The 21,097-nt window shown below is 54.5% G+C and overlaps 1 protein-coding gene across 1 annotated transcript in view; it reads right to left on the bottom strand.

Annotated features, from left to right (window-relative positions):
- Positions 1 to 2,256: 2,256 nt before the first annotated feature.
- KCNJ3 (potassium inwardly rectifying channel subfamily J member 3) overlaps positions 2,257 to 21,097 on the bottom strand; it is a 27,978-nt gene continuing 9,137 nt past the window's right edge. The window contains exon 3 of the mRNA XM_050977065.1: positions 2,257 to 2,894. Within this exon, the coding sequence (XP_050833022.1) occupies positions 2,308 to 2,894 (587 nt within the window). The 3' untranslated portion in view covers positions 2,257 to 2,307. The remainder of the gene's footprint in view (positions 2,895 to 21,097) is intronic.

Below are 21,097 nucleotides of genomic sequence, written 5' to 3' on the forward strand. Positions count from 1 at the left end.
AATAGAATGAATAGAATAGAATAGAATAGAATAGAATAGAATAGAATCGAATAGGAAAAATAATTAGGAGTTTTAGAAAATAAGAATGAATAGAATAGAATAGAATAGAATAGATAGATAGAATAGAATAGAATAGAATAGACTAGGAAAAATAAAATTAGAAAATAATGGAAAATAAGAATGAATAGATAGAATAGAATAGAATAGAATAGAATAGAATAGAATAGAATAGAATAGAATAGAATAGAATAGAATAGAAAAAAAATAGGATGTTTAGACAATAAGAATGAATAGAATAGAATAGAATAGAAGAGAATAGAATAGAATAGAATAGAATAGAAATAGAATGAATAGAATAGGAAAAATAATTAGAAAATATTAGAAATAGAAGAATAGAATAGAATAGAATAGAATAGAATAGAATAGAATAGAATAGAATAGAATAGGAAAATAATTAGAAATATTAGAAAATAAGAATGAATAGAATAGAATAGAATAGAATAGAATAGAATAGAATAGAATAGAATAGAATAGAATAGAATAGATAGAATAGGAGAAATATTTAGAAAATATTAGAAATAAGAATGAATAGAATAGAATAGAATAGATAGAATAGAATAGAATAGAATAGAATAGAATAGAATAGAATAGAATAGAATAGAATAGAATAGAATAGAATAGAATAGAATAGAATAGAATGATAATAAGAAGTTAAGAAATAATCTAGAATAAGGAAAACCAATAGAATTAGAATCTAATAAGAAAAGCATAAGAGTAAGATCAGGATACACCATGGGCAGGAACTCTGGGAATTGTCCAGCGTCCTCAGGGTACAGTGACAGTCACACATTGACACTTCCAGGGACACTGGTGGCTGAGCCAGCTCCAGCAGTCCTGGCCTTCCAAGTCCTCATTCCAGGCCAGCATCTATAAAATCCCAATTTTCCCCTCAAAACCCATCAGCCCTGTCGTTAATTATCCAGCAATGCTGGCATGGCTGCAAGGGGAGCCAGAGGTGCCCATCCAGGGATGTTCCAGGAGCACCTGGATGTGATCCCAAGGGTTTCACCCACGGGACGGCACCCAGAGCCCTGCTCCTGGTGGGGTGCCTGCTCCATCTATCCCAAACCTCCTCCAAGCAGCCTCTGGGAAGGCCCCAGACACAGCCCAGGGGGTCCACAGGCACCTCACCCCTCTGGATTTTGGGGAGGTGCTCCCCCACCTCCAGGTCTCATCCCAGAGCCCACCCTGCCTTGATCCAGGTGGGCAGAGGAAACCCAAACACAGGCACAGAGGAATGAACCCCAGCACTTCCACATTCCTCCAAGGTGAGGCTGGCTCTGGAGCCCCGGGGGACCTGCAGCTCAGAACAAGGCCAAGCAGGAAACCAGCGAGGAAGGAGGCTCGGGAGCACCCTGTCCTGCCTGGCAGGGAAATCCAGGCCCAGAGGGATGGGGGAATCAGGGCTCTGCTTTTGGAGTGCACTTCTTCCAAGAGAAGAGCCTGCTTGGCACCACGGGCACAGTCAGCTTTTTTCATGGCTGGCTGTTTCAGCATCCAGAGAAATCAAGCACATCCTCCTGCTTTTCTTCCACATATAAATCACAAAGATTTTATAAAAATGTTACTAATTGTACCTAAAGTGTGAACTCAAGTCATTTATTTATCACTTTGCCCCAGGCTAAAGAACACAAGTTTCTTTTCTAAACAAAGCCTGATGAAATACAGATTTTTATTTTTTCCCCTGGTATTTTTCCTGGTGGCTTTGACACAGGGAACAACCCCCCCCACCCCCAAAAAAAAAAAACCAAACCTGAAAGCAAACTAGAAATCAGCAGTGGATTTAACACAAGCAGATTTGATGTGAGGGGTGAACTAAAACACCTCCTTGGAGGAAAAGAAAACCCACATGCAGCAAACAACTTGGGTGAGCAAATCACGACCCACGGCAGGAAAAAAACAAACCCCAAACGCTTCCAGCTCCAGTTCAGCTTCCCCTGCAAGTTCCCCACTCCGTGTTGTCCCTATTCCCGGGGGAAGGCAGGGCCAGGGAGGCCCCTCGGCGTGTTGTTCGGGGTACAGAGTATAAATGCAGGAGGAGTCATGCCACGGACGAGATGCAGAGGTTGCACACGGTTATTGCATGCGCTGGGAGCGGACGTGCCGAGGACGCGGCCCTGGCTCGGAGCCCCGCGGGACCCTCCCGGCTCCCCCGAGCCCACCCCGGCTCCCCCGAGCCCACCCCGGCCCCGGGGCGGCCCCGAGCCCCCGGCAGCCCCCGCTGCCCTCCTGGCAGTCCCAGCCGTGTTATGTGAAGCGGTCGGAATTCATTTTGCGCAGTTTGGGCGGGAGGTTCCCCTCCATCCTGCCGCCGCCCCCCGAGAGCTTCTGCAGCTTGGGGGGCAGCTCTGCCACCGACTGGCTCATGGGATCCGACATCATCTTGGTGGTCTTAGAGCCCAGTTTCTCCTCGGAGTTGCCGGGCACCGAGCTGATGCGCTGGAGTTTCATGGGCAGATCGCCCATGCTGTAGGCCTTCTCCGAGGTGGTGGAGCTCATCCTGAGCAGTTTTTTTGGGAAGTCGTCCCTCCCGGTGATTTTCTGCAGTTTTGAGGGCAGCTTTGTGCCCACCTCGTCGAGCCCATCCAGGCACTCCACGGAGTTGTTCCTCTCCTTGCTGTTGCTGACGGCGGGCGGGATCAGGGGCGAGGACATGAGGAGCATCTCCTCCTGCTCCTTCACGCTGTAGGGTGGGGTGGGCACCTCGAAGGTGGCGTGGAACTGGGAATAATCCACCTTGAAGAACCCTTCCTCCAAGGAGATCACCGGGAAGAAGCGATGGCCCCAGAGCACCTCGTCCTCCGTGTAGGATGTCCTGGCTTGGCACGTCATCCCTGCAAGGAGAAGGGAGGAAAAGCTTCCAGCAGTCCTGGGAAATTGGGGATGCACAGAAATCCTTCAGCACATCCATGAAATGGATTTTGTGGGTTTAAATGTATTAAAAAAAATAAAAGCATTGGCCTGCCCCTTTTTGGAGGAAATTATGCACCAGGGGAGGTTTGGTTGGATATTAGGGAAAATTCCTTCATGGAAAGGGCTGTCTAAGGCAGTAGTGGAGTCCCCATCCCTGGAGGGATTTCAAAGCCCTGTGGATGTGGCACCTGGGCACGTGGGCCAGTGGCTTGATGGTTGGACTTGATGGCTTTAAAGGTCTTTTCCAACCCTAAGGATTCCGTTATTTTGGATTCTACGGCTGTTAAATCGTCATTCCCAAGGGGAAAGGAGCCAACACCAGCGGGAGGGGCAGAACTGAGGAATTCCCACCCCACCTACATTTACAGAGCCTTTCTGAAGGTGCTGCTGCCAAAGGGGCACCAGGGCTACCTGAGAACCCTGGCACTGAAGCAGCAGGGGCTGAAAGGGCAAATGGGACTTGTCAGATCCTAAAGTATTCCTCAGTTATTCCATATTCCTCAGTCATTCCATATTTCCCTCATATCCACGAATGCACACAAAACCAGCCCCTCATCAGCACACTCCAGCCCATCATCAAGTCCTACAAAATACATTTATTCCTCCTCAAAGGCCTCACCAGCAATCTGCTCCCACACCCATCGCTGCCAGCCTGGGATCCAGCTCCAAAAGATTAACAGGGAATAAAATCCATGCCTAAGAGGCACAACACTGCCCTTCCTCTTCCTCCCACTGTGGGGAAAAGTCCCCTCAAGCACCAGACCTGGCCACCCTGGTGACCCCTGGGAATCAGAGGGAGATGATGTTCATGGATTGCTGGAGGCTTCCAGAAGAAATCCTGCTTTTTTTCATCATCATTATTACTATTATTATTATTATTTTTAACCACCCTCTGCAGAAATCTGCAAATAGAACCACGCTGCCATTTGCTCCTCACGCAGCCAAGTGGAAATGTGACATTTGGATTTCAGGAAGCTCCATCCACCTCTGCAAACACATCCCCTGCCTGGCTCACCGGGAGCCAGGAGAAAAGGAAAGGAACTTGGGAAGGCACAGGAAAAACAACAGCGGGGCTGCAGCGGTGGGGAGTGGGATGGAATGTGACACATGGCCCAGAAAATTCCAGATTATCCCACTTTGTGCTACTGCTGATGGAATCAGCGCTGGTTTCGCTGCTGATCACAAGACAAAACTCTGTTTCCCACTTTATCTCTTGGGAGGAAAATATGAACCTGGGGGTTTTAGCACTGGCTGCTGCTCCCACTGCCAGGGAGGCCTCACCTCTGCAGGAGCACACCCAGAGCCACCCCTCAGCCTCACCCAGGACATATTCTGTACTTCCCAGTGAATTTCCACCCAGAGCCCAGGTGCTCCTGCTTATGAAGGGGAGTGGAAGCAATCCCGTTCCTAAAGGGCTTAGGAAAAACCCGCAATTCTGAGAGAAATGGCAATTGGAGTGAATTCCTCTGGCAGCTGCTCAGGAGCAGCTTCATCAGCAGATCCCAGAGCCTCCCCTCTGAGCCTCAGCCCTGACCCTGACTGGGACCTCCTTAGGGATTGAAAGTGGGATTCCACATCTGCATCCCCATCCACACCTGCATCCATATCCACATCTGCATCCATATCCACATCTGCATCCATATCCACACCTGCATCCCCATCCACACCTGCATCCATATCCACACCTGCATCCCCATCCACATCTGCATCCCCATCCACATCTGCATTTCTGTCCCCTTCTGCATCTGCATCCACATCTCCAGACACAGATCCATCCCCATTCCCATTCAAATTCCCATCCCAATCTGCATCCACACCCCTATCAGCATCTGCATTCCCATCCCCTTCTGTGTCTGCATCCACATCCACATCCTCATGCCTTTCTGCATCCCCATCTCCAGACCCAGATCCACCTGCATTCCCATTCCCATTCAAAATTCCCATTCAAATTCAAATCCCAATCCCCATCCTCATCTGCACCAGCATTCCCATCCCAGGCAATCCCACGGCAATGTCCCAAGGGCTATTTCCACCTCTGGCCCCATGGTCCTGCCTCTCCCAGCAGGCTTTCCAAGGAGGAATTCTCTACCCTCTATTACTATGGGAAAATTCATCAGCAGAATCTCAGGAAAACCAGCCGCAGATTCTGTCTCATTCCCACATCAGCTCACTGGAGGGGAAAATATCTGCAGGAATATCATTTGTCTTTCAGATCCGTTTGTCTCCTTCCCAACAAACCCAAGGGCACAAATTATTTAAGAGCCTCTCAGGGTGAAGAGCAGCAGCCAATATTCCCAGCGCTCTGGGGAATACGTGTCAGCCAGCAGACAGTGCTGAGAGGTGTTGCCATGGCCAGGAGGAGAAATCAATTCCCAGCTTTTCTTCCAGCTCTGCTGCGTTTTCCAGCTTTTCCTTTGTGTTCTGTTCTCTCAGCAACGCCTCAGCCCCAGCCCTGAGCTCTCAGTGCTGCTCTGCTGCTCCACACTTGTATTCCAGCAACAACACAACCCCACAATGGTTTGGGTGGGAAAAGAGATCTTAAAACCAAAACCATCCCATTCCATCCCATTCCATCCCATCCCATCCCATTCCATTCCATCCCATCCCATCCCACCCTGCCATGGCAGGGACACTCCCACTGTCCCAGGGTGTTCCAGCCTGGCCTTGGGCACTGCCAGGGATCCAGGGGCAGCCCCAGCTGCTCTGGCAATCCCAGCCCAGCCAGGAATTCCCAGTTCCCAATCTCCCACCCATCCCTGCCCTCTGGCACTGGGAGCCATTCCCTGGCTCCTGTCCCTCCATCCTTGTCCCCAGTCCCTCTCCAGCTCTCCTGGAGCCCCTCCAGGCCCTGCCAGGGGCTCTGAGCTCTGCCTGGATCCTCCCCCTCTCCAGGGGAACATTCCCAGCTCTCCCAGCCTGGCTCCAGAGCAGAGGGGCTCCATCCAACCCCAAATCCATGAGCATTTCCATGTTTTCCCACAGACAGAGCAGCATCAGTCGCACACTCCCCACCTCCACCAGCCCTTCTGATAACCACCCTAGAATTATTTTCCATGCATTTTCCTCACGGATATCCCTCTCTCCTGGCTCCCGGTGTCCCGTTCCTGCTGTTGGCATGGAAGGGTTTTCATTTTTTGAGCGTTTTCCCCTCAGGAGCTCCCCCCCAGCAGGGCCCGCGGCCTGCGCTGCTCTGAGGCCTGCACCGGCCACGGGCCTGCTCCCATCCTCCCAACCTCTGCCCACAATTTATATCCACTCACAGGATCAATTCCCAGTCCAGCTTGGGAGCACAAAGGCTGCCTGCAGTGGAATCATTTATTATGGAATTAAGCAGCCGTTTGTCAAAGGAAAAGGCTTTGGAGCGTTTTGTTCCCTGCTCCCAGCTCAGCCCCCCTCACCGAGGGCTCTGGCCTGCAGACCAACCCCACCTGAGCAGGTAAAACTATTCCAGTAGAAACACCCCAAAACACCCAATAAACCCCTTCTCCATCGCCTCAAAACCAGGGAGTGCTTTTTGTGCACGTGGGGAGCCCAGAGGAGCTGTGGCTGCCCCATCCCTAAAAGTGTCCGAGGCCTCTTGGAGCAGCCCGGGATGGTGGAAGGTGTCCCAGCCATCCAATTTAGGATCATCCTCAATTCCCCTTCCAATCCACGCCATTCCACGACTCTGTGACTCGCTGTCAGCCCAGCTCATTGCTGCATTCCCAGATTAATGAGGGGGCAGATGGAGGCCAAAAAAAAAAAAAAAAAAAAAAGCTGTAAATAAATGCTTCGACTAATTCCACCCTCTAATAATCCTCCAATTAATTCCAGATTTCCAAAGGGCCCAGATGGAGCCGGCTGTTTTCTAGAGCTCATCATAAATTGCCTTGAAAAGAATCCCAGCCCTGTTATTTATCCCGTTTGATCCCGAGGTTGGCCGCTGCCTGGGAAATCACGGATCATTAATCAGCTTTTAGCAGCTCCCCCTGCCCTGGGAGAGGCTTCAGAAGCAATTCTGGCACCCAAAGGTTCCCTGGCTCTTTCCCTCTCCAAAGGAATGCCAGAAATGTCACCTTCAGCCCTTGGAATGCCGTTAGCTGGACACAGGGACACTCTGGGTGTCCTTCCCAATTGGGAAAAGTTCATCCCCATCAGCGGGAAAGAGGGAATGAACTGGGAATGACAGCAGCTCACAGCACGGGGTCCAACAGCCACAAACAGGGCACCTCTGTGTCCTGGCACTGGCAGGGAGAGGCACCCCAGCAGGAATTCCTGCCCAAAAGACACAAATATCTTTCTTTTGTCAGGTTTTTACCTTTTTCCTCAGGAAGAGCTCCTGCCCTGCAGGTTAAAACCCCCGGAGCTGCTGAGCCAGGGGCTCCTCCTGTGCACTTCGGGGGGATGATCTGCCTTAAACCTGCAGCTTACCTGTAAAACCTCCAAAAAAAAAAATCAATTCCCAGCTTTTCTTCCAGCTCTGCTGCGTTTTCCAGCTTTTCCTTTGTGTTCTGTTCTCTCAGCAACGCCTCAGCCCCAGCCCTGAGCTCTCAGTGCTGCTCTGCTGCTCCACACTTGTATTCCAGCAACAACAGAACCCCACAATGGTTTGGGTGGGAAAAGAGATCTTAAAACCAAAACCATTCCATTCCATCCCATCCCATCCCATCCCATCCCATCCCGCCATGGCAGGGACACCTCCCATGTCCCAGGCTGCTCCCAGCCCCATCCAGCCTGGCCTGGGACACTCCAGGGATCCAGGGGCAGCCCCAGCTGCTCTGGCAATCCCAGCCCAGCCAGTTTTCCCAGTGAAAAACGAATCACACAGCAAAGTCTGATGGATTTCTGCTAGCTGAGCTAATTCAGAGCTGCAATTTAAGGCCCACGAAGGGAAGAGCAAAGCCTGATTAGGATTTGATACAAGGACAAACAAATCACCCTCTGCTCTTGTGTGACTGAGGGAGGATTGGCTGCTGCAGGGAAAAGGATTCCCACAGCAACCTCTCCTCTTCCAGGAGTGCAGGGAAATGAGGGGACCTTGGGATGGTTTGGGTCAGAGGGGAAATCAAGGATCAGAAATCAGGATTCACCCCACCCCTGCCATGGGCAGGGACACCACCCCAGGCTGCTCCTGGAATCAGGAGGATTCCCTGGAATCATCCCATCCAGCCTGGCCTGGGATGATTCCAGGGATGCAGGGGCAGCCACAGCTTCACCCCAAACACTGGGACAGCAGCTGGTTCATCCCATTTACCTGAGAAAAGCTGATAAATGGGATAAATAATTGATCAACAGGATATCCTGATGCTCACATCAGCAGCGGTGACAGATTGTTACCATGTTATTCTCTGAAAAATCTTCTTTGCCCAGGAGTTTTCTCCTGAAAAGCCTCAGAAAAGAAATGTAAACAATATTTATCTGATTGCTTTGAAATGTGGTCTGGAGGTTGCTCACCAACAGGTGCATTTTTGATTGGTTCCATGGGAATTGTTTATAATTAATGACCAATTCCAGCCAGCTGTGTCAGACTCTCTGGTCAGTCACAGGTTTTTATTTTTCATTCTTTTCTAGCTTTCTGTTGCCTTTCTTTAGTATAGCTTTAGTATAGCATTTCTATTAATATCCTATAATATCATAAAATAATAAATCAGCCTTCTGAGAGCATGGGGTCACATTCTCACCTCTCACCTCATCCTGGGGACCCTCTCACAACACCACAACAGACGGCTGGGATCTGCAGTCAGCCAGAAAATGGGGACACCAACAGGGCTCAGCCCCCCAGCCCAGGGGGGTTTCAGCTCCCAGGCTCTCCCTGTCCCCCTGCATTCCCCCTGGCAGCTCAGCTGGGAATGCAGAGCCCTTTGGAAGGGCTCCTGAGCAGCACAGACAGCGTGGGGCTGCAGCTCCTGCACCTCCACCTCCCTGGGAACAGCAGCAGCAGCAGCAGCAGCAGCAGCAGCAGCAGCAGCTATTTCTGGCATTAACATTTCCCCAGCAGCAGCACAAGGCTGGGCCCTGATTAAAGTGGTGATGGCTTGGAGTGCTCCAGAATGTTCTGGCAGTCGTGGCCAGGGAGCTGGGAATGTTCCCCTGGAGAAGGGAAGGCTCCAGGCAGAGCTCAGAGCCCCTGGCAGGGCCTGGAGGGGCTCCAGGAGAGCTGGAGAGGGACTGGGGACAAGGATGGAGGGACAGGAGCCAGGGAATGGCTCCCAGTGCCAGAGGGCAGGGATGGGTGGCAGATTGGGAACTGGGAATTGCTCCCTGAGAAGATGCTGAGCCAATTTTTTCATAAAACCCCACGTAGGTTAAAGAGAAAACCCCCATCATTTCCTGAAATGGAAGACACAAAACATGTCCTGAAGGTACCAAACACAAACCCCTTGATGAATCCATGAAAATACCAGAGAATCCCAGGATTACCTGGGTGGGAAGATGATGAAAGACCATCTAATTCCAACCCATGGGCAGGGACACCTTCCATTATCCCAAGCCCTGTCCAGCCTGGCCTTGGACACTTGCAGGGACCCAGGGGCAGCCACAGCTGCTCTGGGAATTTGAATCCCTGGGAATTCCAAGACACACAGATTTAACACACGAAGGTCTCTGTGCAGAAGGGAGCCCAGATGATCTCCAAGATCCCTTCCAGCCCAAACCATTCCATGATCCCACGGCTCCAGACCACACTCCTGTCAGTCAGACATGGTTTTATCCCAAACACTTCATTTCTCCTCACCCTGGGGAGCAATCCAGGCTCCTGCCCTGCTCCTCAGTTCAGCCACGTGGTTTATCTCCATTCCATAAATACCTCCTGCGTTATTCCCGCTGTCCTCACAGAGCATTCCTGACATTTAAACAGAGCCATGACACCAAAGGTATTCTCCTTATCAGCCAGGCCTCTTCCAGGGGCACTTTTTAATCCTCACACCCCCAGATTTCCCTGGCACCCTCAGCAGCCCATCCTGGTGTTTGCCAGGACCATCCTTAGCCCAGATCATAGCAGGCTCCCAAAATCCCATGGAAGCAGCCCAGGAAAGCACGTCCTGCTCCTGCTCCCATATCCAGGGATGCAATGGGCTGCTGGCAGGCTGGGAACCTCCCTTTATTTTGTACCAAAAAAAGAGGGGAAAATGAGAGTTTGGCAGCCTGCAGGGCTGCCCTTCCAGGCCTGGAGCAGGGCTGTCCATCCTTTTGGAAAAGCAGAGGCAGGAGCAGTTATCTGGATCAGACATTCCCTGCAATAACACACATTCCAGGCAATAATTAATCCTGGCTGAGAAATCTGCCCTGCTATTTTTATCCTCTCCTGATTTTTTTTTTTTTTTTTTTTTGAATCCCAGCCCCAGGCTCCGCTCCCCTTCCCCGCGGCCGGAATGCGTCAGGGCCCATCCCAGCTCCCTCCTGGGAGCAGGCTCCTTTCCCAGAGCCATCTGCCACCTCCCCAGGTTTGCATCACTGCCTCCCACCCGCCTGGGACTGACTCAGCAGCGCCAGAAGGGCAGCCCTGCACCCCCTGCCCCACGCAGCTCCTCTGGGGAGCACCGGGAAGGGCAGGGGAAAGGCTGGGAATGGGAGTGGGAACAGACCCCCTCTCCTTGGGTGGGGACATTCCCAGGCACCTGGGGACATGGGTAAAGTGGGGTTTGGATAAAAACTGGCATTGCCCATCCACGCCCTGGAAAAATGCAGTGGGAGCTGTCCAGAGCTCCCATCAGCCCCCAGTATTCCCAGATTTTTCCTGACTGCACAGCCCTATGGAAACAATCCTTATGCTGAACAGAGAATTCCAGAGCAGTTTGGGTTGGAAGAGAAATTAAGGATCATCCCAATCCACCCCTGCCAGGGACAGGGAACAACTTCCACTGTGCCAGGCTGCTCCAAGAACTGTCCAACCTGGCCAGGACCCTGCCAGGGATCCAGGGACAGCCCCAGCTTCTCTGGGAATCTGTGCAAGGCAAAAACTCCTGCATGGAAAGGGCTGTCCAGCCTGGCAGTCCCCATCCCTGGAGGAATTCCAAAGCCCTGTGGATGTGGGGACATGGGGCTGTGGTGGCCCGGGCAGTCTGGGAATGGTTGGACTCCATGGCCTCACAGGGATTTTCCTAAAAAAAAAGAGCTGGTTCTGCTTTTCATGGAATTTGGGCTCCAAAGTGCAGCTGGAAATGAGAGGATTCATTTGTAGCTCAATGTTGGGAACGGTGGGGAAGAGCCACAGGGAGAAAGGAATGTTCTGTTAAATCCCAGGAGACTGGGAGGTCAGAGCAACACCTGAGGGAAGTCTGGGGACACTGAGAAAAGGGAAAAAAAAAAAAAAGATATTTACAATAATTGCTGCTCTCCAGACCAGAACATTTTCACCGTGAGGCTGAGCCCAGCCCTCCCCTCCCCTCTCACAGCCCCTCCTCCAAACACCCACCCGGCCATATGGGCTCAGCACCGAAATAGAGCTTCCCTCTGCAGCCCCAAAACAGCCTGGGGGAGCCAGAGACGCCTTCCTGGCTGGAAAATCCAGCTCTCCTCACATGGAAAGGGACAATTTACTGCCGTGGACACAGGGCCACGCAGGCAGAGCATTCCTGGGCTCCAGGATCTGGGGATGATCCCTGAGTGCTGCCAGAGGGAGACCTGGTCCACAGCAGCATCCCTGCCTGCAGCCACCCCGTGGAAAAGGGATGGCTGGGAGGCTGATGGAAATAGAGCAGAGAGTCAGCAGCCACCTTCTGAGCTGAAAATAACCTGGATCAACGTCAGGGCTGGTACAGAGAGGGATCACCTGCCTCTGACCCTCCACAGAAGTCATGGAATCCCCATCCCTGGCAGTGTCCAAGGCTGGATGGGGCTTGGAGCACCCTGGGACAGGGGAAGGTGTCCCTGCAGGGTGAGCTTGAGGGTCCCTCTCCACCCAAACCAGTCTGGGATTCCATGGTTTACAGAAGGCAGCAGGGAGCTGTGTTTGGGAACAACCTCTCAGGATTTAGTGCTCTTAAAACATGGAACGTTTTTGAGGTCATCAATTCATGCCCAGAACTGCTTCCAGCACAGCTGCTCTGTGATTCCTGCCCCTCTCCTTGGCCAAGGAATTCAAGGGGAGACCCCCAGCTCCGTCATGGGAGAGGGAAAACAGCCAGAGCTGTGCAGGGAATGGCACATTCCCAAGAGCTCCAGGAGGGTTGGGACAGCGCTGCCAGGGGTGCCCAGGGTGGGATTTTGGGGTGTCTGTGCAGAGACAGGAGCTGGATCCATGATCCTGTGGGTCCCTTCCAGCCCTGATACTCCACAATTCTCTGCAAACCTCACTCAGCATCCCCTCAGATTTAAACCCAACATTTATAAATCAATATCCCCCAATATTTGAAACTCCTGGAGAACATGGGCTGCACTCCCAGGGCTGGATCCAGGGGATGAGCCCAGAGCCTGCCAGAGGGGACCAGCAGCCCTGCCAACCCCAAACTCCTGTTCTGAGGGATCCTCCTGCTCCTCCCTGCCCAGACAGCTTTCCCAGCTCCTCACCTGCATCCATCTGGCACTGGGCACATCCCAGCTGCCCTTCCCAGCACCTCCCAGCCCAGAACAGCTCCTGACCTGCACCTCAGAGCCGTGCACAGCTGGAACACCACACCTGGGGACCAAACACGGATGGTGGCACACAGCTGGCAGGAGGGGCTGGCAAACAGTGCCTGCCTGGCACCAGGAGCACACAGACTCCCTGAGAGGGAGGATCAGCACTGCCAGCCTGGTGAGCGGGGCTGCAGGAGGCTCTGCAGGGACCCACACACTCCTTGCTGGGCCACAGATACACAAATATATGCAAATATCACGGAATGACAGACTGCCAGGTGGTTTGGGTTGGGAAGGACAGGAAATCATCCCATCCCATCCCACCCCCTGCCACGGGCAGGGACACCTCCCACTATCCCAGGTTGCTCCAGCCTGGCCTGGAGCACTCCCAGGGATGGGGCAGTTCCCCCTTTCCCTGCAGTCAGCAGAGATCTCACTGGGACCTCCCCGACTTGGAAAACCCTTTTCCCTAGGAAAAAATTCCCAAACAGCACCTCCACGCCCTCAGCAATTCCATGTTGGATTCTCCCCCTTGGTGACACATTTTCCTGAGCCCCAGGTGACCCAGGGGCAGCACGAGGTGCTCACCATCCCTCCACACCTGTCCTGAGGAGAGCCCACATCCCACAACACCTGGGACAAGGATCCCACATCCCACAACACCCGGGACAAGGATCCCACATTCCACAACACCTGGGATGAGGATCCCACATCCCACAACACCCGGGACAAGGATCCCACATCCCAGAACACCCGGGACAAGGATCCCACATCCCAGAACACCCGGGACGAGGATCCCACATCCCACAACACCCGGGACAAGGATCCCACATCCCACAACACCTGGGACAAGGATCCCACATCCCAGAACACCCGGGACAAGGATCCCACATCCCAGAACACCCGGGACGAGGATCCCACATCCCAGAACACCCGGGACAAGGATCCCACATCCCACAACACCCTGGGACGAGGATCCCACATCCCACAACACCCGGGACAGGATCCCACATCCCACAGGCCCCACACCTCCTGCAGCAGAGGCAGAGGAGGCTCAGAGCTGCTGGCTGCTGCTCCCTCCCCGTGGCTCAGATCCCAGGGTGGCACAGGGAGATGGTTTCCTGCAGGAGGGAGGGAGGGAAGGAGGGAGGCGATCCCACAGCCAGGGAGGTTAATTAGGGCCCCATCCCCAGGGATGTGATGTCATCCAGCAGGCTCGTTATTCCCAGGAGGATCAATCTGCCACATCCCAGCCCGAGCTGCACAAATACCCACATGCCTGCCAGGGGTTTCTAATTTTACATCCAAGCCTTGCCTGCCATCCCCATCGTGCTGATTTAGCTCTCCCCAGGCTGGCTTAAAAGCCTCCACGTCTGGAGCAGTTTTCCATTTTAGGGAAAACGATGCCTTTTATTTCCTGCAGGTTTCAGGAGCGTTTGGTGTTTATGACACTGGCAGCTCTGGCCAGGGCTCTTTGCCTTTCCCATCCCAAATGTCAGGGAGCTGCTTTGCTTCCAGGAAAAACCCTGGTGGGCTGCAGAGCTGCTGCCACACCTTCACAGGGTCCCAGCCTGGTTTGGGTGGGAAGGGACCTTCAATCCCATCCCATTCCAGCCCTGCCATGGCAGGGACACCTCCCACTGTCCCAGGCTGCTGCAGCTGGACACTCCCAGGGATCCAGGGCCATCCGTGGAATAACCTGTGCCAGGGCCTGCCCACCCTCCCAGCCAGGAATTCCCAATTCCCAACACCCCATCCATCCCTGCCCTCTGGCAGTGGAACGATGGGGTTGGAAAAAGAAAGGGAAATGAGCAGCAGTGGCTCCTACCCAGAGAGCTTTACGAATGTAAATCGCAGAATTTCAGGCTGGGTTGGGTGGGAAGGGATCTCAGAGCCCACCCCAGCCCACCCCTGTGTCCTCTCACTTCTTATCCCAGGTCCCTCTCCAGCTCTCCTGGAGCCCTTCTCCTCTCTGGAAGTGTCCCAGGCCAGGTTGGAGCACCCTGGGACAGTGGAAAGGGTCAGGGGTGGGCTGGGGTGGGCTCTGAGATCCCTTCCCACCCAACCCAGCCTGAAATTCTGCGATTTACATTCTTAAAGCTCTCTGGGTAGGAGCCACTGCTGCTCATTTCCTTCTTTTTCCAACCCCATCGTTCCCAGTTCGGGATGAACAGGGAGGAGGCCCCAGAGCAGGAAACCACAGCCACCCCATCCCACCCCACCCCACCCCAGTCCCTCCACAGCCCCAAAGATCATTCCAGAGGGAATTGCCTTTGCAGCAGCCCCCCAGAGCCCCCCTGGCCCAGCCCCACCTCGGTGCTCCGGGGGCAGCAGCAGCGCTGGAACTGCAGCCCCCTCCCCGAAAATCATTAATTGCTTTGTTTGTGTTGTCGGGCTGATCAGGCTGATCTGCTCAGCGCTAATGAGCCATTAACTCCCAATTAGGAGCAGAGCTCTAATTCCAGGCAGTTCTGCTGATGAATTAATTACCAGGTGAGCTCAGCTGCTGCCTCAGAGCCCCAGCAGCCCGGGAATGGCATTCCCCAAACTCTGCTCCTGGAGAACCCTTCCTGTGGGAGCACAGACACACCGACATCAATCCCAGCCTGGGATGGGTGGGAAGGGATCCCAAACCCCATCCAGGGCCACCCCTGCCATGGCAGGGACACCTCCCACCCTCCCAGGCTGCTCCAGCCCAGCCCTGGACATTTCCAGGGATCCAAGGGCAGCCACAGCTTCCCTGGGAATTCTATCCCAGGGCTTCAGCATCCTCAGAGCCAGGAATTCCTTCCCAATATCCCACCTACAGTGGAAATCTGGGATGCTCTCAGAGGCATCATGGACCAGGCCACAATTCCAGGCATGTTTTTCATGCAGCTTTTAAATTCTTAACCTCTTCCAGGTAAAAAGAAAATCAAAACCAAACCAAAACAAAACAAACAAAACAAAAAAAAAACAAAAAAAAAACAAAACAAAACAAAAAAAAAAATCCACCAAAGGAAAATCCCTTTTTTTTTTCTGGCTGAGGACATTGGCACAAAGCACTCCATGAATGTTTCTGAGTTTCCCATTAATTTTTCTGAGTTTCCCAGCCCTGCCCGGGTCTGGGAGCAGCCACGGGCAGGGAAATCGTGGGCAATATTAAATATAAATCCCACAGAGCTCTGAGCACAGAGTCAGCAATGTTCCAGCGGGGGAAATCCCACCCCCAGCTCCCTGCCCCGGGAATTTCAAGTGTCTGCAGCACAAGGAGGAGCAGGAAAGGCTCCAGAGGGACACTGGGAATGTGCTCAGCAGCACGGGAAAAAAGAGGGGAAGAGTAATGATAGGGAATGAAAAGGGAAAGGGGATGGATCATTCACAGGGATCCTGGGCTGGAATTCCCAGAGCAGCTGGGGCTGCCCCTGGATCCCTGGCAGCGTCCCAGGCCAGGCTGGATGGGGTTGGAGCAGCCTGGCACAGGGGAAGGTGTCCCTGCCATGGCAGGGTGGCACTGGGTGGGCTTTGGGGTCCCTTCCAGCCCAACCCATGCCATGATCCTGTGATTCCCTGATCTTTACTGCCCTTGCACTCACAGCATATTTTCAATTTAAAACGTTCCAGTTCTTGGCTACAGCGACCCCAAAACCCTCCCAGGAGCCAGAGCCAGCCCCACTCGTGCCCTCCTCCAGAGAGCAGGCAGATGGAGCCAGCCCAGCTCCCAAATCCCCACCAGTGCTGCCTGTCCCGGGTTATTTATCCCAGCTGTGGTCTGGGGATGGCCTGTCCCGGGTTATTTATCCCAGCTGTGGCCTGGGGATGGCCTGTCCCGGGTTATTTATCCCAGCTGTGTCCTGGGGATGGCCTGTCCCGGGTTATTTATCCCAGCTGTGTCCTGGGGATGGCCTGTCCCGGGTTATTTATCCCAGCTGGTCTGGGATGGCCTGTCCCGGGTTATTTATCCCAGCTGTGGCCTGGGGATGGCCTTTCCCGGTTATTTATCCCAGCTGTGGCCTGGGATGGCCTCCGGTTATTTATCCAGCTGTGGCTGGGGAGGCTGTCCCGGGTTATTATCCCAGCTGGCTGGGATGCCTGTCCGGGTTATTTATCCCGCTGTGGCCTGGGATGGCCTGTCCCGGTTATTTAGCCCAGCTGTGGCCTGGGGATGGCCTGTCCCGGTTATTTATCCCAGCTGTGGCCTGGGGATGGCCTGTCCTGGGTTATTTATCCCAGCTGTGGCCTGGGGATGGCCTGTCCCGGGTTATTTATCCCAGCTGTGGCCTGGGGATGGCCTGCAGCCACAGATCAATACCTTATCGAGCAGAGGAACTCTCAGCAGGAACATTGCTGCTCCAGAGGCTCCAGCTCCATTCATCTCTGCTCCTCGGCCTCACCTCCCCCAGAGCTGTCCCCGTGGAGCAGGAGGTGATTCCTGGGGGGGGGCTGGGGTGCCTGACTCACCCCAGAGCACCCCAAAGTCATCGCTGCCAGAACTCCAGAACATGGGATGGGCTGGGAAGGAACCCTAAATCCCATCCCACCCACCTCTGGACAGCTCCCATTGTCCCAGGGTGCTCCAGCCTGGCCTTGGGCACTGCCAGGGGCAGCCACAGCTTCTCTGGGAATGTGTGCCAGGGCATCCCCACCCTCCCAGCCAGCAATTCCTTCCCAATATCCCATCTAAATCCCCCCAATCCTTCAGTTAAAAGCCATTCCCTCTTGTCCTTGTCACATCATTATCCCTTCTGACAAAGGCAGGGCAGAACGAATCCTTGCAGGCAATCCATGGAATAAATCCCTACCAAGAGCAGGAATTCCAGCAGGAGGGGCAGGGCAGAGGCTCAGAGCAGATCCAGGGGCTGGGTTAGCCCAGGGTGACTGATTCCAGCCCAGGCTGCATCCTGCTGGCCACAGCCTCGCACAGGTAAGGGCTGACCCAGCTCTGCTCCACAGCCAACAAACCTCTGGATAAACTGGATAAACTCCATGGGGCATTTTCCTGTCTGGGGGCACAACTGTTTGTCCCCTTGCTGTTTGTTTTTAATCCTGCCAGTGCTGAATGCAGGGGCAGCCCCAGCTGCTCTGGGCACCCTGTGCCAGGGCCTGCCCTCCCTCCCAGCCAGGAATTCCCAATTCCCAATCTCCCACCCATCCCTGCCCTCTGGCACTGGGAGCCATTCCCTGGCTCCTGTCCCTCCATCCTTGTCCCCAGTCCCTCTCCAGCTCTCCTGGAGCCCCTCCAGGCCCTGCCAGGGGCTCTGAGCTCTGCCTGGAGCCTTCCCTTCTCCAGGGGAACATTCCCAGCTCTCCCAGCCTGGCTCCAGAGGGGCTCCAGCCCTGGAACAGCTCCTGGCTCCTCTGGGCTCTCTCCAGCAGCTCCAGGTCCCTGTGATGTGGGAGCCCAGGGCTGGGGCAGCTCTGCAGGTGGGCTCTCACCTGAGCACAGGGCACAGGGCAGAATTCCCCCTTTCCTGCAGGTCCCAGATCCCAGAGGCACCTGGACACGCTGATCCAGTGCCCTGCTCCTGGAGCCCCACCCCAGGTTTGCTGTGAAATCCTGGGGCTCATCCCCAGCACAGGCTGAGCCTGCTCTGCTGGGAGCTCTGGGATTTGCTCAGGAGCTGCAGAGAGTCCCTGAGCCTGGAGAACACGGACCAGGAGCCTGTAATGAGCATTGCAATTAGAGCAGGGAGCTGTTCCCAGCATCCCCAGAGCCTCTCCCGCTGCTGGGATGGCACAGACAGCTCCAAACCTCTGGAGCCCTGTCACGGCCCCTGATGGGCTTGGTTTGGGCTCCCGGGTTCCCTCGGAGCTCTGCACATGGTGATCCCCCCTGGCTGCCTCCAAGGGCACCTCAGTGCTCAGTGAAAAGGACCAGCCTCTGCCCCCATTCCCCAGGCAGGGAGCTGGGATCAGCCAGCAGTGGGCAGGGCTGCAGCCCCTCACCCCTTCCTCTGCCCCTGCCCCCAAACCCCACAAACCCCCTCAAAACCTCTCAAACCCCACAAACCCCACAAACCCCTCAAAACCCCAAAAACCCTCAAAACCCCAAAAACCCCCACAAACCCCCGCAACACCCACAAAACCCCTCAAACCCCACACAAACCCCCACAAACCCCCAACACCCCACAAAACCCCGCAAACACCCCACAAACCCCCAAACCCCACAAAACCCACAAAACCCCCACAAACCCGCAAAACCCCCACAAACCCCCACAAACCCCTCAACCCACCCCACAAACCCTAAAACCCCCAAACCCCCACAAACCCCCACAAACCCCCGCAAACCCCACAAAACCCCGCCAAACCCAAAAACCCCACAAACCCCTCAAACCCCACAAACCCCACAAAACCCCACAAACCCCATCAAACCCCAAAAACCCCAAAAACCCACAAAACCCCTCAAACCCCACAAACCCTCAAACCCCCACAAACCCACAAACCCCACAACCCCACAAACCCCACGAAACCCCTCAAACCCCACAAACCCCCTCAAACCCCACAAACCCCCACAACCCCCCCCAAACCCAGCCCAGAGCACAGGGAAGGGAGGCAGGAGCAGCCCCCAGCCCTCCAGGCTCTCTCCAGCCCGAGCACAGCCTCCCCCTCCATGCATTCCCAATTCCTCCTGGCGTTCCTGATGACTCTCCTGGAATGTCCCAGCGTTTGACCCAGGCCAGGCTCTCCCCCCTCTCCTGCCAACCACTTTTATCATCCCTGAGCTCCCAGCAGCCTCGGTGCAGCCGGATTGTGTAACACACCAGGAGCCAAAGCAGCACTTTTCTCTAAAACCTCACCCCCAAACCACCCCAGAAGCAGCAGCAGGCACAAAGCGAGGCCTGAGCCACAGCTGGTTTATGTCACCTGCAAACTGGGAGTGCCCAGCTGGGACAAACCCACTGCCACGTGTCACACGGGGAAACAACGGGGCCAGGCTCGGGTTCTTCCCTTAGGATGAGCCCCAGGAGGTGTGGATGCTTGGGAAGGGCTGGGGTGGGATGGGAGAGAGGGGCTGGGAGGGAAATGGGGCTGGGAAGGGGCTGGAGAATCCCTGAGGGAGCTGGGAAGGGGCTGGAGAATCCCTGAGGGAGCTGGGAAGGGGCTGGAGAATCCCTGAGGGAGCTGGGAAGGGGCTGGAGAATCCCTGGGGGAGCTGGGAAGGGGCTGGAGAATCCCTGAGGGAGCTGGGAAGGGGCTGGAGAATCCCTGAGGGAGCTGGGAAGGGGCTGGAGAATCCCTGAGGGAGCTGGGAAGGGGCTGGAGAATCCCTGGGGGAGCTGGGATGGGCTCAGCCTGGAGCAAAGGAGGATCCCCAGGGATCTTTTCCCTCTCTGGAATTCCCTGCCAGGAGGGCACAGCCAGGGGGGGTCGGGCTCTGCTCCAGGGACAGGGACAGGAGCAGAGGGAACGGCCTCAGGCTGGCCCAGGGCAGCTCAGGGTGGATTTTGGGGCAATTCCTTCAGGAAAAGGTGCTCAGGTGGGGTCCCCATCCCTGCAGGGATTTTTTGTGCTCCTCACCCCACAGCACATCCCGCTCCCCAGAGAATTCCAGGGGTTCAAAGCCCTCAAAAGGCAGAGGAAACCCAGAGCTAACCTGGAGGAGAGCTCAGGGGTTTGTGCCTTTCCAGAAGGAGCATGGCTGCTCAGGGATTGCAACTGCTCTGGGAAGGGCAGTTCAGCTGGAATTGTGGAATTCCAGAGGGATTTAGGCTGGAAAAGCCTCTCAGAGCGTGGAGCCCAACCATGCCCAGCACTCCCTGCCCCATGTCCCCAGTGCCACATCCACAGGGCTGGGAGACCCCTCAGGGATGGGCACTCTGCCAGGCCTGGACAGCCCTATATCCATGAAGAAATGTTCCCAAATATCCAACCCAAACCTCCCCTGGTGCAGCCTGAGGCCATTCCCAAGCCAGGATCCCTCAGGAGAGCGAGGAAACACCTGGGAGGGAGCTGGAATATTCAACAGCCCCTGCTTGTGCAGAGCTGGAAATAAGGAATAACAAAGCCCAGAATATCCAGGCCAAGGAACAGGAATCCATGGAAAAGCCAGCTGGGCATTCCTGGAGCAGCAGGCACGGACCCTGCTGCAGATTATTGAAACCATAAATAAGGAACACTGAGGAGGGGTCTGACCAAAACCTCGACAGCAGCATCCACAACCCACTGAGGGCAAATATCCCGGGAAAGCTGCACTGCCAGGGCTCCAGCAGGCACATCAGGAGTGGGAAGAAGTTGCTACAGAGAAAAAACGGCTCAGATTCCACTGCAACGAAGGATCCAAGGAGTCACTGCCTGGCAAGGAGAGGGAATGGCTTCAAATGGAAGGATTTAGGTTGATTTAGGTGGGATATTGGGAAGGAATTCCTGGCTGGGAGGGTGGGGAGGGGCTGGGATGGAATTCCCAGAGCAGCTGGGGCTGCCCCTGGATCCCTGGCAGTGCCCCAGGCCAGGCTGGATGACCTGGAATAGTGGCTTGGCCATGGAATGGGATGGGATCTAAGGTCCCTTCCATCCCAAACCATTCCAGGATCCTGTGAATCAGCACCACTGGAGCAGTGAGGGTTTATCAGTCCATGGATTTCTCCAGGAGCAGCACTCTGGGCTCTCTTTA

Source organism: Serinus canaria, chromosome 7 (genome assembly GCF_022539315.1).
Source record: "Serinus canaria isolate serCan28SL12 chromosome 7, serCan2020, whole genome shotgun sequence".
Classification (NCBI taxonomy): domain Eukaryota; kingdom Metazoa; phylum Chordata; class Aves; order Passeriformes; family Fringillidae; genus Serinus; species Serinus canaria.